Below are 17,923 nucleotides of genomic sequence, written 5' to 3'. Positions count from 1 at the left end.
GCTGCACGGTGTTTTGATTAACCCTTTGCTACTGTGTTCTGACCAAGGTGGTCTTTCGGGGAAAGGAGGTAGAGTGGAAGATGTGCCCCTTAGCCCCTGGCATGCACTTTTAGAGTGCTTGTGGTGATGAGAGTAGTCTGGAAACAGCAGTACAGTGGTCCCCCCTCATCCTTGTCTTTGTTTTCCACGGTTTCTGCTGCCCATGGTCAACCAAGGCCTGAAAATGTTAAATGGAAAATCCCAGAAATAAACAATTCGTAAGTTTTAAATTTCATGCTGTTCTGAGTAGCATGATGAAATCTCTTGCCATCCCTGAGACTCTGAATCGTCCCTTTGTCCAGGATATCCAATGCTATATATGCTACCTGCCCACCAGTCACCAGCCATTTGGTTGTCAGGTCAGAAGGGTGAGTACAATACAGTAAGATATTTTGTCTGGAAGGATGAGGCAGGAGGATGGCTCAAGGTCATGAGTTCGAAACCAGCCTGAGCAAGAACGAGACCCCATCTCTCCTAAAAATAGAAATTAATTGGCCAACTAAAATATATAGAAAAAATTAGCTGGGCATGGTGGCGCATGCCTGTAGTCCCAGCTACTCTGGAGGCTGAGGCAGCAGGATCGCTTGAGCCCAGGAGTTTGAGGTTGCTGTGAGCTAGGCTGACGCCACGGCACTCTAGCCCGGGCAACAGAGTAAGACTGTGTCTCAAAAAAAAAAAGTATTTTGAGAGATCATATTCAGATAACTTTTATTATAGCATTTTGTTGTCATTGATCTATTTTGTTATTGTTAATCTCTCACTACCTAATTTATAAAATAAACGTTATTCACAGCACGTATGTATAGGAAGAAACAGTATATAGGTTTGGTCCTATCTGAGGTTTCAAGCATCCACTGGGGGTCTCAGAGTATATGCCCCATGGATAGGGGGAGACTCCCGTACGTATTAGAGGGTGAGAGAGTGTGTGTGTATGGAGTTGACGGTTGTACTATGCAAGGCCCTCTCACAAAACAAATAAGGCAAAGAAGGTGTATTGCTCCCTCAAGGGCATACAAAAAAAAAGACTGTGCCTCCAGAACAGCTGAAACATTCCATAGCTCACTGTGTGTCCCTGATAAAAAAAATGGTCAGCCCAGGATTCACTGCTGTTGAGATGTTCTTTTTAATTAATTAATTTATTTATTTTCCTCTTTTAAAGAATTTATTTTACACCTATTATACCACATAGCATGTTTTAAACACTGACATGTAACTCCCTAATAAGATAAAGCTAAGACAAAAAAGCTTCTCTTATTAGAAACAAGATACACCATCACTTACAGTCTTCAAACATTATTGCACTTTTAACTTCATATTTGACAAAGCGTGAAACAATCTGAAGACTCGTTTCACAGACAACACCTTTAAGCAGACATGACCATCCTAAATTGTTTATTAGGCATGAATTTTACAAACATTACTTATATCAGCGGTAACGGTGGAGCTGGAGAGTATGGCGCCTTCTCCAAGCTGCACGGCGAGAGCCACCAATAAATAGTGTGGTGGAGCGTGCGGCCCTTTCCAAGGCCACGGCTCCTGCGGCCTGCAGATGTCAGCCCACGCATCTCCCTGTGCTTGCGGACCGGTTTGGTGATCCACTGGGTGTCAGGATTTCTTCTGATAGCTTTATGGAATGGATCAATGAGGATAACCTCAAAAAATTCGTACATGGAATCTTCACCAACCCAGTAAGAATTCAGGACTCTTAGAGCCCCACAGTGGCGTCCAGCTCTCTCCTCTGCAACAGATTGAAGGCTTCGAGCAAACTTTAGCTGGTTAACACCATGATGCACAGGCTTGCCATAGGTTGCACCCTTAGGAACCGGGCGTTTGCGGCCACCGCGGCACACACGAGTCCTATATATGACATAACCTTGCTTGGCCTTGTATCCCAGTCTGGTCGGGTGGGGCGGGGAGCCCTGTGGAGCCAGAGAGCTGGCGGTATTGCCAGCAGCAGACCCTCAGAAGAGAGCGCATTACATCAGACTGCTTCCTCCTCCACAGCTCCTGGATATACTTGTATGGACCCATCTTGGCTCACCTGATGGCTGCCGCCAGACGGAAAGGAAAGAGCCTTTCTCCCACCTTAGTTATTTATTTTTGAGACAGAGTCTCCCTCTTGCAAGGCTACACTGTAGTGGTGTCATCATGGCTCTCTGCAACCTCAAACTCCTGGGCTCACGTGACCCTTCTCTGCCTCTGCCTCCGTGGAAGCTGGGACTACAGGTGCACGCCACTATGCCTGGCTAAATTTTCTATTTTATGTAGAGACGGGTCTTGCTATGTTACCCAGACTGGTCTCAAATAGCTAGCCTCAAGCAATCCTCCGGACTCTGCCTCCCAAAGTGCTAGGATTACAGGTGTGAGCCACCTTGATCCAGCCCATTTTACACTTATTGACCATCTGTGGCCTGGGGGACACAAGGGTGAAACAGGAGGACACGAAATGACAGGGAAAAGGCTCTTGTTTACTACTTATCCTAAACTACGAGTTTAGTACAGTATTCCAAGATGGTCCCTTGGAACCCCAGAAGCCATATCTATGTTGTAGAAGGCCTGGGGCTTCCCTCTCCCTCTGCGTGATGCTTCATGCCCTGAGGGCAAGGAGGAAGTGGAAGCCACCAGGCAGTGGGAATGGCCTGGGGTGGGGTGGGGGTTCAGAAGGAGGGGTTTATACAGTCAGGGGAAGGATTGCTGGAGTTGCAATTGCAAGAAAGTGGGTCTATTTGCAGGCCAGTGAGGCTCAAAGGCTGGGTGAGGTGTCTGTACAAGTTTTGGAAAGACTCATGCAATATTCTTGCTGTCTCCTAGTAAAACTATAGAAGGTCAGCTCAAACTGATGTCTTTGAGGTGGGCACAATGCAGAAAATAGAATGAGTAAGACAGGAGAGGGAGACATGAGTAGGTGGTTTAAGAGGCCTGGGGAGCAGAGGGGGACAGGTTGCCATTCAAGGATATAAAACCAGGGATTGAGGGCCGGGCGCGGTGGCTCACGCCTGTAATCCTAGCACTCTGGGAGGCGGGCGGATTGCTCAAGGTCGGGAGTTCAAAACCAGCCTGAGCGAGACCCTGTCTCCTCTAAAAATAGAAAGAAATTAATTAACCAACTAAAAATATATATACAAAAAATCATGGCCGGGCGCTGTGGCTCACGCCTGTAATCCTAGCTCTTGGGAGGCGGGCGGATTGCTCAAGGTCAGGAGTTCAAAACCAGCCTGAGCAAGAGCGAGACCCCGTCTCTACTATAAACAGAAAGAAATTAATTGGCCAACTGATATATATATAAAAAAAATTAGCCGGGCATAGTGGCGCATGCCTGTAGTCCCAGCTACTCGGGAGGCTGAGGCAGAAGGATCACTCGAGCCCAGGAGTTTGAGGTTGCTGTGAGCTAGGCTGACGCCACGGCACTCACTCTAGCCTGGACAACAAAGTGAGACTCTGTCTCAAAAAAAAAAAAAAAAAAAAAAAAAAAAATCAGCCGGGCATGGTGGCACATACCTGTCGACCCAGCTACTTGGGAGGCTGAGCCAGGAGGATTGCTTGAGCCCAGGAGACTGAGGTTGCGGTGAGCCAGGCTGATGCCACGGCACTCACTCTAGCCTGGACAACAAAGTGAGACTCTGTCTCAAATAAATAAATAAATAAAATAAAATAAAATATCACAATAGCCAAGATATGGAAAAATATATAAATAAATAAATAAATAAATAAAATAAAATAAAATAAAAGAGGGCTTGAAACCCTTCTTCAATGCTACTTTGAATCTGGGTACAGATCAGAAAATGTCCACCTCCACCCACACCCATCCTCTTTTTCCATTGAAATGTCATGCAGTATAAACATTAGGGGAGAACTACTCTATACTAGGTAGGATTGGACCTCGCTAGAGATGAGTAGTAAGTCAATGAGCAGCTTAGACAGGCAGGGCTAGGTCACATACCCATAGGGGTAGCGGTTTGGGGCTGGCTTGGCGGTTACCCAGGTTATCCCCCCTGGGGGTGGGGGTCGGGGGCGGGGCTGTGGCCTCAGGGTGCCCAGTTGGCTGCTGCACCTCCAGGCCTCACAGTCTGACTTCCAGGTGGAAAAAGGGAGTACAGGTGAAAGACTTTCTTCAAAAAGAGGGTTGGCCTTTTTATTCCCGTGGAGAGGTCATCCCCGGGGACCTGTGTCTAATTGGTCAGAACTGTGTCCGTGGGCGCGTTGGTACTCTGGACAAAACCGGGGTCTGTTGGTAAGACAGGAGTGGTCACTGGATCCCCTGCAGACACTGCAAGATGATTCTGGACCTGAGAGTCCAAGCTGACCTGTGACCGACTGTAATTAAAAAAAGAAAAGTAATGCTTTTACATCAGAAGTAACTAGGCTGAGCTGACTGACTAGAGGCCACCTTGATGACAGCAGCTGAGGGGGTACTAGACAAAGAAAAACTGAGGGACAGGGGTGATGAATGGCTACCAGTGGCCAGATGCGTACTGGATCAGACGCCAGCACTTGCACACGCGTCTCGGTGGCGGTGAGACCCGGGGAGGCTTGGACGTGTAAGGAACTTAGGATGGTGAGACATCATGACCGGACGAAAGTTCCACGTCAGAATGGTGATCCCAAACATCCCAGCGAATCTTTGTTTCCTCCTGGGATGTCAGGTGTTCGAAGGCGGTCAGGCGGGGTTCTCCCCTCCCAGCATTACTGAGAGACCTCGCTAGACGGCTGGCGTCCTGCCTGGCCTCCCAAGGCCATGAAAGACACAAGCCCCTGTCCCCGAGGGCCTCGTAGTCAGGCCTTCACGGTCATGACACATCTCTGCGTCCTGGATCGAGCGTGGTTCCGGATCCTGGAACGTTTTCCATCTTCTCCTCCCGGCTTAGCTAAGAATCCCGTGCCGGGTGTGCAAAGTAAGTGTGCATCCTGCCTAGGGGCTCAGACTGCTCTTTGGCCAGCCAGCCCAGTTCCACCGCCCGGCCAGCTGGGGTCTCCCGCGTCCCTTTCCTGCTCTGCAGGCAGCACGGAACTCCCCCGCCTGGCCGCCCTGACCCCGGGTTCCGAAGGAGTCCCTTCCCCCCACCACCCGATGCTCCCCGTCTTCTCTCCCCAGCTTCCAACACACACGCCCCTGCCGGGCTGCACTTCCTTCCCCCACACCTCCTCGCTCACGCCAACACCAACCCCCCTGCGAGCCAACGAGAACCCCGGCGTGAAGTCGTCAACCAGCGAGGCCGACAAGCAAGGCCTGCTGAGAAGTTCCAAACGCCACGCAGACACAACCGCTTACTGTAAAACCCGGACCCCTGTCGCACAACACTCAATGTGAGAGAGCTGCTCTTCAGACAACCAATGACCAGGGGAGAGCGCGAACGCAGTCCCCCACTACCACAAATTATGCAGTCGAGTTTCCCACATTTGGGGAAATCGCAGGGGTCAGCACATCCGGAGTGCAATGGATAAGCCTCGCCCTGGGAAAACCACCTTCGTGATCATGGTATCTCCCCTGCCAGGTAAGTATGAGTTGCCGCCCCCGCCTCCGCACGCACCCTCGCGCCCGCCCCGCTCTCAACACACGGTCACTTCCCCCGCGGGGTCCCCGCACCCTCACTGCCCCAGGCTCCCTCGTTGCACCCGCGCCGCTCGGGAAAACGGCCCCGGCACCGCTGGGATTTGGCCCACGCGGGGCGCCCGCGCCCAGGCTGGGCGGCACCGGCAGCCTCTGCGCGCCGCGCTCATCTACATACGCCACGCCCCGGCGGGCGACGGCCCCGGCGCTCGCGTGTCTCCCGGACCGCTCTACTGGCCCCGGCCTCGGGGGCGGGGCGGGGCGGGGCGGGGCGGGGCGGGCGCGCGGCCACGGGACCGGGGGCTGCAAGGGAGACCCGAGAAGAGGAGACCTCGCGGCCCCGCCGCCCAGCCCTCCGGGGCGGGTCAGGACTCCGGGCTGGTCTCACCTTCCTTTCAGCCAAAAGCGAGGAAAGCCACTTCCAGCCCATTCTGATCTCTCGCCAGCGGGAACTCGTCTTCAAGTGATGGAAAGATCGGGAAAGGCCTTTTTGCCGGTTGCCGTTAAGTGGTGTCTTCCTGAGTAAAAGTGACGCAGAGCGCTCCAGAATGTGTAGTAGCCCGATCTCCTCGCGCTGGAAGGAAAACTCAGGAGTTTAAGTTTGCAGAGAAAAAGAAAAACCAGGACAAAGCGCTCCCTGGGTCCAGTCCCCGTCCCCGTCCCCGTCCCCGTCCCTAACCCTAACTCCTCCTCCCGGGAGCCTGGATGGGGAGGGCGCGCGCGCCCTCGCGGCCTCGCTCTGTCCCCGCCGGGCGGCCCCGCCGAGTGCCGACTGGTCCTCTCTGCGGTGGACTCGACAAGTTCCCCGTGTTGTGATCGAACGGGATAACCCTGCGCCGGCGCCCCGGGTGAACCCTGCCTGGCTCCTGGCTCCTGTTTGGAATGTCCCGAGCTGCTCGGGCGTCGAGCGCCGGCGCGTTCGGCCGCCGTCCCCTGTAGCGCGGGGCCTGTGCCGGACACCGGCCGGCGCGTGGGAGCCGAAAGGCCGGCCTACGGGAAGGGGGGGCGCGGGCGGGAGAAAGCCGACGCGAGGCGCAGTGAGCAAATGAGTTAGGTGCTGAGTGCTAGGGGGGAGTTGAGGGGGGGAGCGGGATAAGCAGTTGCAGCGAGGGGCAGGTTGCTGTGGTAAAGCAGGTGGTCAGAAGAGGCTGCGGGGGGAAGGCGCCGGATGAGCAGAAGACTTGAAGGAGGTGAGGGACGGAGCTGGTCACGGGCACGGCGCCCCCAGCACACGGAGCGGCTGCAGCGGAGGCCCAGGCGGGGCTGTGCTTCCAGCGCAGCGAGGAGGCCCTGTGTCGGCAGCCGGATTAAAGAGAGTGATTTAAGTCAGAGAGGTGAGATCCTCAGGGTCTTGTAATGTAGGCCACTGTAAGGCTTCAATCTGGGCGAACCAGGTTGTGAGCAGAGGAGCCCCCCCACCCCGTCCAAAACAAACAAACAAAAAAACGCTGAATAAAATAAGTAAAATCGCTCCGGCTGTAAGTGTGGCGAGGGTGAAAGCAAGGAGGCCAATTAGGAGACTCGCATAATCCCGGCAAGATGATGTCGGTGTAGGAGAGAACACCTAACTTCTTTTCTTCTCCTGTTCAGCTTCTTAGTTGAGACACTCTGCTGAAAGCAAAAGGAAAACAGAAGTTTATCGACTGTGCTCTACTCTACCCATCACTCCGGAGAGGGGCCTCAGTTCGACAGCATTTTCTCCGTCAAGGCAGTGTGGCTTAGGGGCCTTGCCTGAGTAGTATTTTGACAAGAGAGCCACAAATCCTATCTAGTGACAAGAGGAAGGAGAGGGCAGGTCCAGTCTTTTAAACGGCGGGAAAAGGTGGGAAGATAGTAAAATCTGTTCCCAGATTCCTCTGGTGCCTGCTGGGCGGCATATGAGCAAGGGTAGTGCCCTGCCATCAGGCAAACAGGCGGAGGCAGAGTGTTCCCCCGCGTTTTCGGTGTCTTTGCCTTAAGAATCAATCCTAGGTATATGGGGGAGAGAGATTCTGGTTTCCTTCATTGGCTTAAGTCGGTTTGAAGCAATGGCCCTTGGCTTGCCTTTTCCTGGTTGCCTGTATTATGCTCACACTCTCCTCCAATGAGAAGGCTGAAGGAGGGCTGAAGGAGGCTGGGTTGGAGGTCGATGGTGTTGACTAGTGGATCCTCTCACCCAGGAGCTCAAGCAAATAGTACTAAGAGAAATTACTGATGAGGCTGAACAGGAAGTGTTTCCAACTCCGTGGTGATTTCTCTGTAGGAAGGACAGGGTGTTAATCTCGGGCGGGCTCGAGCCAGAACCTGGGAACCTGCTTGTCAGTAAACTAATCCAACCAATATAGTAAAGACCTATTATCCTAACCAACTGTGGACGGAGCAGTCACCAAAATAGACACGAACCCCTGACCTCACGGAGCTCAAGTCTAGTCTGGGTGAAGCTAGAGAGAGAATTCTCTGAAGACAGATCAATGCATGTTGCATCTAGATCCGTGCTTCTTTGACCGTAACGTGCATAAAACTCGGATTCTGACCCAGTAAACCTCGCAAAGGTGGGGCCCAACACTCCGCATTCCCACCCCAGGATTGAAGATGCGGGATCAAGAACCACACTAAGCAGCAAGGGTGCCAATAAGGCACTTTTAGAAAAAATAGATTCACAGATGGAGAACAGCCATGAAGAAAGATGATGCAATGCTCAGACTCGGCCACAGTTGCGGAAAACAACAAGAAAAACCTAAGCACGCGCTTCAGCAATACATTAAAAAAAAAAAAAAGAAAAAAAAGAGAAAAACCACTGATCCTAAGCTCTGGAGAATTACAACCTGATTTTCCAAACAGCTGAACACCAGGGGAGAGCGCGAACGCAGTCCCCCACTACCACAAATTATGCAGTCGAGTTTCCCACATTTGGGGAAATCGCAGGGGTCAGCACATCCGGAGTGCAATGGATAAGCCTCGCCCTGGGAAAACCACCTTCGTGATCATGGTATCTCCCCTGCCAGGTAAGTATGAGTTGCCGCCCCCGCCTCCGCACGCACCCTCGCGCCCGCCCCGCTCTCAACACACGGTCACTACCCCCTCCCCCCGCGGGGGTCCCTGCACCCTCACTGCCCCAGGCGCCCCCGCTGCACCCGCGCCGCTCGGGAAAACGGCCCCGGCACCGCTGGGATTTGGCCCACGCGGGGCGCCCGCGCCCAGGCTGGGCGGCACCGGCAGCCTCTGCGCGCCGCGCTCATCTACATACGCCACGCCCCGGCGGGCGACGGCCCCGGCGCTCCAGTCTCCCTCCACCGGGGAGGCGGACCCAGAGGGAACCTGGAGAGATCTACTCTCGGGTTTGTAGTTAAAACGGACATTATTTTGTAGTTTGAAGTGTAGACTTACTTCGAATAGTCTGCTTTTCTGTCTTTTTTTTAACCTTTTCGCCATTGGAAAATCAGTCTCTTCGGCTGGTCGGCCCTAGTGTGTGTATTTTCATTGATGCTGTCCTTGGGGTCTTGGGCAGGTTCGCTAGACCTCTAGGTTTCCCTAGGTGTGACGACGCATCGACTATGCTGCAGAGTGAAAAAAGTAGAGTGAAAACGTGTCTATGACGTGCGTCACCCTTTCTTTGTCTAAGTAAAAGGTGGAAATAAGAAAACATACATTGTCATCTTACAAAAAGAAATGCAAGACTGATGAACCAGAATTGATGAAATTACCTACGAGGCTGTGTGGGAGTGGAAGGAGAGAGCGACACTTTTCTGAGCGTGCTTTTTTATGTAATTTTGGCTTTTCGAACTCCCGTTAATGTTTTACACAGTTAGAAAAAATAAAGATGAGGGAGAAAGACCCTAAAATTGAATATAAACATAAGCAAATGAGCCTAATGGTATCTCAAATTAGCCACATAACCACACTGAAGTACAAAACAACTGAAACGGCTTTTTTTTTTTAATTAATACATTTAAATTCCTTTCTTTCTTTTATTCTTTCATACCTTGTCTATTGTGATGAAACGGCTTTTGAATATGACTACAGTACCTTCACTATATGCATCTTCAAGTCTAAAGAGAAAAAGAAGTGCATATACTGAACTCTCCCACAGTAGGTTTGTTTTCATGGTCCTATAGTTAAAACTATTCTGTAATAATGCTGTGTGTCTCCTAGGATTGAGCTAATGAGTAAACAGATGTCGGGGAGCCAAGGTTCTCACTGTTGGAGAAAGTAGATACAAACGTGGGACAGGGGAGAGCAAGGAGGAACCATGTAGTGTTGGGTTGAAAATTAGAATCCCGCGGGGCGGGGTGGCTCACGCCTGTAATCTTAGCGCTCTGGGAGGCCGAGGCGGCCGGATCACTCAAGGTCAGGAGTTTGAAACCAGCCTGAGCAAGAGCGAGACCCCGTCTCTACTAAAAATAGAAAGAAATTAATTGCCCAACTAAAAATATATGGAAAATAATTAGCCAGGCATGGTGGTGCATGCCTGTAGTCCCAGCTACCAGGGAGGCTGAGGCGGGAGGATCGCCTGAGCCCAGGAGTTTGAGGTTGCGGTGAACTAGGCTGACGCCACGGCACTCTAGCCCGGGCAATAGAGTGAGACTCTGCCTCAAAACAAAAAACAAAAAACAAACAAACAAACAAAAAAATTAATCGAAGGTATCAAAGGTTTTAGTATGGGATCACTCTTAATAGATACAGACATGTGTAGGAAGCATAGGTATTTCCTAGCTCTGTGGACTGAAGGGGCCCACAAGCAAAGACACCTTAGTAACAGTGAGCATACACCCAGTGCCCCATGCTGGTTTCTAAATGCCATTCGCCACGAAAAGGCACCAGGGCTCTTTGGAGAGATAGCTGGTTTCAGGGAGTCAGCGAAGGAACAAATGGTCCTAGAACATCTTGTGCCCGAAAATAAGGAAATATTCAGAAAATTAGATGGACATGTCAAAAGGACACAGGAACCAACTTGAAGAGGCTTTCATAGGGCCATTCTGAGAAAATTTGAACATCAAAATAAATGCAATCATGGTAGGCCGAGGCGGGCGGATTGCTCAAGGTCAGGAGTTCAAAACCAGCCTGAGCAAGAGCGAGACCCCGTCTCTACTATAAATAGAAAGAAATTAATTGGCCAACTGATATATATATAAAAAATTAGCCGGGCATGGTGGCACATGCCTGTAGTCCCAGCTACTCGGGAGGCTGAGGCAGAAGGATCGCTGGAGCCCAGGAGTTTGAGGTTGCTGTGAGCTAGGCTGACGCCACGGCACTCACTCTAGCCTGGACAACAAAGCGAGACTCTGTCTCAAAAAAAATAAATAAATAAATAAATAAAAATAAATGCAATCAGTTATGGATTATAAACAACTGAATAAAATAAGAACCACGAGTCCATATGCATAATACCTAGGGAAGGAGGGAAAGCTCTTCCTTACACTAGATGCCAAATGACACATGTAGAATGAATGATGGAATTAGAAATTCAACATTTGGTAATCATAACACAAGAGTCATCAATGGATGCTAGAAACGATTGTGTTAACGTTTGATGACGAGCGGGATAGTTACATATCCTCTAATTATCTGCACACACTCCTGACTTAATAATTACGGAGGGCAAACGTGGGGGACACCTCCCACGGTAGACGGTTGCAGTACTGTCCCCGTTACCCACGGGTTTCTGCAGTACCCTCTCGTATCCACCAGGGACTTGGTCATGTGACTTCCTTTGGACTAGTGGAAGGTTAGCAAATGTGATGTAAGCCGAAGATTCAAGAACACTCGCTCATGGGGCTTGGTCTTTCTTGCAGTCCCGAAACCACCATTGTGGGGCGCGGTGTCAACGCCATTACAAGTTGGCGCCTGTTTCCGGCTTTGCCTGGAGCAGCAAACAAGTTCAGTGCACGCGCAATTGTCGGTTGCCCTGTGGCGCGAGAATGCAAACAAAGGGTCCTGCTATGGACTAATGCTTTGGTGGCTCGACAGCTGAGCGGCCTATCGCAGCTTAGGGGTTGTGCTTCTGGGGTATATAGCGGCCTGCGCGCTGCCGGGCTGGGTCTTCCGCATCATGTAAGTCTAAAGGGAACCCCATTAAAGCACTGTCAGAAGAACTCCGGTTGCCGCGTCTTCCTTGCTGGCGAGGCGGGCACGACACACCATAAGCAGCAGCCTGGGCCAGGCACAGTGACTCGCACCTGTAATCCTTGCACTCTGGGAGGCCGGGGGTGGGAGGAGTGCTTGAGCTCAGGAGTTCCAGACCAGCCTGAACAAGAGCGAGACCCCCGTCTCTACCAAAAATAGAACAATTAGCAGGGCGTGGTGCTGGGCACCTGTACTCCCGGCTACGTGGCAGGAGGATGGCTTCAGCCCAGGAGTTTGAGGTTGTAGTGAGCTATGATGACGTCACTGCACACTGCACTACCCGGGGTGACACAGCGAGACTCCATCTCAAAAAAGAAAAAGAAAAAAGAAAGAAGCAGCCTGGGTTCACCTAGTGGAGGATGACATCACAGGAGTGAAGATGAGCCATGTCGGCCGAGGTCCCCTAGACTGACCAGGCCCCAACTGACCCGAAAATTGGGTGCAGCTGTGATCCCGCCTGAAATCCCGCCTGAGACCTGGAGAACTGCCTGGCTGAGCCCAGCCAGGATTGCTGGTCCAAAGAATTGTGAGGAAATAAAGAGGTCGTTTTAAGTCACTAAGCTCTGGAGCGATTTGGCTGTCACACAGCAGCTGATATACCACCTTTTTTTTTTTTTCTTTTTCTTTTTTTTTTTTTTGCAGAAGGCTTTACAAGCATGATATACCACCTTAACCAAGTAATCGGTGTTCACACCACCGATACGTGAACAAACTGACTTCATGTGCCTCCTCGTGCGAGGCCCAAAGGAAGACACTGCATTAGTTTCCTAGGGCTGCCATAATAAAGTACTACAAAACTGGGTCGTTTTCTTTAAAAAGCAGTAATTTCTTCTCTCCCAGTTCTGGAGGCTAGAAATCTGAAAGCCAGGTGTCCGCAGGGCCATGTTCCCTATGAGACTCTGGGTAGAATCCTTCCCTGCCTCGTCTTAGATTTTGGTGGTTGCCGTCAATCCCCGGCTTGTAGCCGTCAATCCCCGGCTTGTAGCCAGCCGCAGCCACTCCAATCTCTGCCTCTGTCATCGCGTGATGTTCTCCTGGTGTGGCTCTGTCTTTACAGGGAGTTTTCCTCTTCTCATAGAGTATCAGTCATACTGGATTAGGGCCCACTCTAACGACCTCATCTTTTTTTTTGAGACAGAGTCTCACTTTGTTGCCTGGGCTAGAGTGCCGTGGTGTCGGCCTGGCTCACAGCGACCTCAAACTCCTGGGCTCAAGCGATCCTCCTGCCTCAGCCTCCCCAGTAGCTGAGACTATAGGCACGGCGCCACCATGCCCGGCTAATTTTTTCTATATGTATTAGTTGGCCAATTAATTTCTTTCTATTTATAGTAGAGACGGGGTCTCGCTCTTGCTCAGGCTGGTTTCAAACTCCTGACCTAGAGCTATCCGCCGGCCTCGGCCTCCCAGAACGCTAGGATTACAGGCGTGAGCCACCCCGCCTGCCCTAATGACCTCATCTTAACTTGATTGTATCCGCAAAGACCCTACTTCCAAATAAGGTCACATTCATAGATATGGGGGTGTAGGAGGACTTCAACGTACCTTTTTGGAGGGATGCAAGCCATAGCATACATACATACGTACCAGAAACTACCATTTATGTAATATTCACGTCAAAATGCATACCTGAATGTGATTTTGAGGAAACATAGGACAAACCAAAAATTGAGGGACATTCTACAAAACAACGGGCCTGTTGTCTTCAAAATGCCTGCATAATAAAATACAAAGAAGGACCAGGGAAGCGGTTTCAGATTAAAAGACGTGACAGCTGAATGCAACGCATGACTTTGAATTTTCCTTTGCTAGATAGCACATTATTGGGACAGTTGGTGAAAAGGGAATAATGTCTGTCAGAGTAGACATTAATATTGTATCAATGTTAGTTTCCTGATTTTGATCACTGTTGGGGGGGGGGGAGTCGTGCAGGAGAATCCCTTGCTTTCAGGAAATACACGCTGAGATGGGAAACTCCTCCTGAAACAAGGAGAAATTAAAAAGATGCTTTTATGTTTTCTGCCATCTTTGTCTTTGACAAGCTAGAACCTCAGGGAGGCCTACCCTTGGCCCTCTAATCTCCAGACTTCTCTGCTACCTTGTTTTGGCCCTTAGCACCGGCCACCCACGAACTCCCAGCAGGTCAATCATTTCGTTCACACCTGGGGAGGAGGAACCACACGACAGGCCGGAGACCTTTAACCTCTTCCAACTTCAAGAACAAAACCTCTCTGGACCTCTGAGAACAAAACTTCTCTGCTAGAGAAGAGGAAAAGACAAAAGTCCAGCCGGCCTGCAAGAGGCAACCTAAGCCCCTACGATGGAGATATGGCATTTCTCGTTGCTTGATTTCCAGAGGCCCTTTAACACCCCTCGCCGCCCTACACATCTGCCCAGTGAGTGGACGCCTTGCCTTGATAACTCGGTTCCAGTTTTCCTTTCTACCTAGTCTGAAAGGTAAAGGTCCCGAATGGGGATTAAAACAATTTCATGTCAAATGGGTGATGAAACTCTTGGTATTAGTATTTTACGTATGGTTGATAGTCTTGCGCGTCATTTTTCCTGAAAGTGAGACCAGCCCCGAGTCCTGACCCGCCCCGGAGGGCTGGGCGGCGGGGCCGCGAGGTCTCCTCTTCTCGGGTCTCCCTTGCAGCCCCCGGTCCCGTGGCCGCGCGCCCGCCCCGCCCCGCCCCCGAGGCCGGGGCCGGTAGAGCGGTCCGGGAGACACGCGAGCGCCCGGGCCCGTCGCCCGCCGGGGCGTGGCGTATGTAGATGAGCGCGGCGCGCAGAGGCTGCCGGTGCCGCCCAGCCTGGGCGCGGGCGCCCCGCGTGGGCCAAATCCCAGCGGTGCCGGGGCCGTTTCCCCGAGCGGCGCGGGTGCAGCGGGGGCGCCTGGGGGCGTAGGGGTGCAGGGGGCGGCGCGGGGGAAGTGACCGTGTGTTGAGAGCGGGGCGGGCGCGAGGGTGCGTGCGGAGGCGGGGACGGCAACTCATACTTACCTGGCAGGGGAGATACCATGATCACGAAGGTGGTTTTCCCAGGGCGAGGCTTATCCATTGCACTCCGGATGTGCTGACCCCTGCGATTTCCCCAAATGTGGGAAACTCGACTGCATAATTTGTGGTAGTGGGGGACTGCGTTCGCGCTCTCCCCTGACATTCCTTGTTTGCACAAGTAGACCGTGTGTCTCTAGTCACGTGCTTTGCGGCGTGTGTTTCGGCAGGTCGTGCTGGGGTTTTCCCGTGGACTTTCTCCTGTTCTCGGGTGTGAGGCGCGAGCGTTCCAGGTTTGTCATCTCTGTTTCAGTTTTCACCTGCCGGCTGTTGTTCTGGCGTTCCTGCCTAAGACTGTTGGGCGGGTCATCCACCTTGCACGCCTGATATAATCCTGTGGTGTTAAATGAAATTTACAATATGCCGGGTTTGTCCACATCCTGTTCTGGCTCCTGGACCCCATAGCCCTTGTTATATACTCTTCTGTCATATCCTTCGGCGTGTTAGGCCTCAGGAAAGTCAGTCCCTGTCTCTGTATCTCTCTCTCTCTCCCTCCTTCCCTCCCCCCTCCTCAACACCTGCTCATAAGGCAGGACTTCCCCCACCTTTCCTTTCCGATTGTGGGTCGTGAGACCCCCTCATTCCACAGAGAGGGTCCGCCCCATACCCTCGACGCTTGTAACATTTCAACCCGATTGTCTGCAGAAAACCGAGAGGACTGGCTTTGGAGAGCTTCCCCATCAGGCTCCTGGACAGAGTGGCGCGCCCCCAGGATGGGCGTGGAAGCTCCCAACCCCTTTCCCCCCTGTTCGCCCTGCACATCTCTTCATCTGTATCTGTATCCTTTGTAATAAATCGGCAAGCGTAAGGAAGTGTTTCCCTGAGTTCTGTGAGCCACTCCAGCAAATTAATCGAACCCAAAGAGTGGGCCGTAGCATCCCAGATTTATAGTCCCTCCGGTCAGGTCAGATGGTCCAGAGTCCCGGACTTACAGCTGGTGTCTGAGGGGGGAAGGGGACAGTCTTGGGGACTGTACTTCAACCCCGTGAGATCTGACACTGTCCCCAGGTAGATAGTGTCGGAATTGAATTAGAGGACACCCAGCTGGTGTCTACGGTTCTTTTTGTATATAGTTAAGGGATTTCTTTCTTCTATAAAGATCCTTCCACTCTCGCCAGTTAATGACACATTTTTGTGTCAAACGTATGGCTTGAGTATCTGGATACACATTAATTACTTTGGTATTATAAAAAAAGAATTAGTAACAAAGATGGTCCTGCGTTTGTTTACTCTGCCGGTAATCTCCAATAGTTGGATTTATGAGTCCAGGCCATCTCTATCTACTGCAAGTGCAAAATGGGACTGAATGGAAATATATAACTGTACAAGTCATTACTGGAAGTCCAGAAAGGAAAATCCCTTAGAATACCTCTTCTCAAAAGTTGACTTCAGGCCGGGTGCGGTGGCTCACGCCTGTAATCCTAGCTCTCTGGGAGGCCGAGGCGGGCGGATTGCTTGAGGTCAGGAGTTCAAAACCAGCGTGAGCAAGAGCGAGACCCTGTCTCTACTATAAATAGAAAGAAATTAATTGGCCAACTGATATGTATATAAAAAATTATCCGGGCATGGTGGCGCATGCCTGTAGTCCCAGCTACTCGGGAGGCTGAGGCAGAAGGATCACTCAAGCCCAGGAGATTGAGGTTGCTGTGAGCTAGGCTGACGCCACGGCACTCACTCTAGCCTGGACAACAAAGCGAGACTCTGTCTCAAAAAAAAAAAAAAGTTGACTTCAGTACAAACGTTAATTACTCGAGAACACTTAAGTTTCAAGTCTTTTGTGAAAACCACATTCCTGTCCTCCTGAGGTGCTGCCAGCTCATGGGAAGCTTAACTCCAACTGGTTTTTCTTTCACTTTGTTAGCAAATAAGTCAAATGACCCAACGTAAGGGCTTGAGCCTTTTCAATAACCGTGGCTGCTGCTACCACAGCACCTGGCCACTCCCAGGGCCATGGCATCCAGAGCTGAGAAGTATGCTATTGCTATATTGGTGGTCTATAGCCTAATCTCAACTGTTTTTCTTGTTGTTGTTGTTGTCCCTCCTCCTCCTCTTTCTTCTTCTTTTTTTTGGAGACAGTCTCGAGTGCTCTGTTGCCCAGCCTAAGAGTGAGTGCCATGGCATCAGCCTAGCTCACAGCAACCTCAGACTCCTGGGCTCAAGCGATCCTGCTGCCTCAGCCTCCCATGCAACTGGGACTACAGGCATGCACCGCGCCGGCCCTTTTGTTTCTTTATCCTCCTTTGTTTGTTCCCTTCATAGGTTGTTCAGGGTTAGGATTATTCCTTTTTTCTTCTTTTTTTTTCATACAGAGTCTTGTGTCTCGCTCTGTTACCCCAGGTAGAGTCCAGTGGCATCATTTGCAGTGGCAAATTCAAACTTCTGATCTCAAGCAATCGTCCTGTTTCAGCCTCCCAAGTAGGTGGGACTACAGGCATGTACCCACCATGCCTAGCTAAGAAGTATTCCTTTTAGCAAGTACCTCTTTACAATAGAATGGTAAACAACCCTCTTAGAGTGCAATGGTACCGAATCAAATCTACATCTATATGTTTACTCCTTGTATGGAAAACACTAATTTTTTTTATTTTTTTTATTTGGAGACAGAGTCTCACTGTGTTGCCCGGGCTAGAGTGCCCTGGTGTCAGCTTAGTTAACAGCAACCTCAAACTCCTGGGCTCAAGCGATCCTCCTGGCTTAGCCTCCTGAGTAGCTGGTACTACATGAATGTGCCACCATGACCAGCTATTTTGTTCTCTATAAAGTCTTAGTTGTTCAGCTAATTTGTTTCTATTTTTAGTAGAGATGGGGTTTGCTCTTGCTCAGGCTGGTCTCGAACTACTGACCTCAAGCAATCTTCCTGCCTTGGCCTCCCAGAGTGCTAGGATTACAGGCATGACCCTGGAAACAGAGTGAGACTCTGTCTCAAAACTAACTAACTAAATAAATATCTCAAAGTTGACAGGCTGGGTGAATCTTAGAGGTGGGAACTGGTGAACCAACCATGTGTCAATAACTTCTCCTCAGCCCAAAATAGTCTTACCTTTTCTGATAGATACTGGTACTACTTATTCATCAAGTTCCTTAGAAATTTCCTGATTTTCATCTGGTGAAAGATCAATACAGGTTATTCATTTTGGGGGTCAGCTTTTTACCTCTTAACTTTCCTCTGTACTTCCCATATAGA

At 50.9% G+C, this 17,923-nt stretch overlaps 1 protein-coding gene, 3 non-coding genes and 1 pseudogene across 4 annotated transcripts; 1 reads left to right on the top strand and 4 right to left on the bottom strand.

The window, feature by feature from the left end:
* Positions 1 to 583: 583 nt before the first annotated feature.
* LOC142871482 (large ribosomal subunit protein eL15-like) lies at positions 584 to 3,334 on the bottom strand (annotated as a pseudogene).
* Positions 3,335 to 3,755: 421 nt separating this feature from the next.
* LOC142871534 (uncharacterized) lies at positions 3,756 to 8,139 on the bottom strand. The gene is made up of 4 exons (XM_076004622.1): positions 8,101 to 8,139; positions 6,267 to 6,707; positions 5,976 to 6,161; positions 3,756 to 4,353 (listed from the first exon to the last, which is right to left on the bottom strand). Exons 1-4 carry the CDS (start codon positions 8,137 to 8,139, stop codon positions 4,189 to 4,191), a joined length of 831 nt encoding a protein of 276 aa, XP_075860737.1. The 3' UTR covers positions 3,756 to 4,188.
* LOC142871565 (U1 spliceosomal RNA) lies at positions 5,376 to 5,539 on the bottom strand. Its single transcript, XR_012919823.1, has one exon. It is a non-coding gene; the product is annotated as a U1 spliceosomal RNA (small nuclear RNA).
* A 276-nt stretch (positions 8,140 to 8,415) lies between the features above and the next one.
* Positions 8,416 to 8,579, bottom strand: LOC142871564 (U1 spliceosomal RNA). Its single transcript, XR_012919822.1, has one exon. It is a non-coding gene; the product is annotated as a U1 spliceosomal RNA (small nuclear RNA).
* Positions 8,580 to 14,677: 6,098 nt separating this feature from the next.
* On the top strand, positions 14,678 to 14,841 carry LOC142871563 (U1 spliceosomal RNA). The gene has a single exon (XR_012919821.1). It is a non-coding gene; the product is annotated as a U1 spliceosomal RNA (small nuclear RNA).
* The last annotated feature ends 3,082 nt before the right edge of the window (positions 14,842 to 17,923 follow it).

This window comes from Microcebus murinus, chromosome 6 (genome assembly GCF_040939455.1).
Source record: "Microcebus murinus isolate Inina chromosome 6, M.murinus_Inina_mat1.0, whole genome shotgun sequence".
Lineage (NCBI taxonomy): Eukaryota > Metazoa > Chordata > Mammalia > Primates > Cheirogaleidae > Microcebus > Microcebus murinus.
The sequence above is the reverse complement of the archived record's forward strand: the minus strand, read 5'-3'. Positions and strand labels throughout refer to the sequence as shown.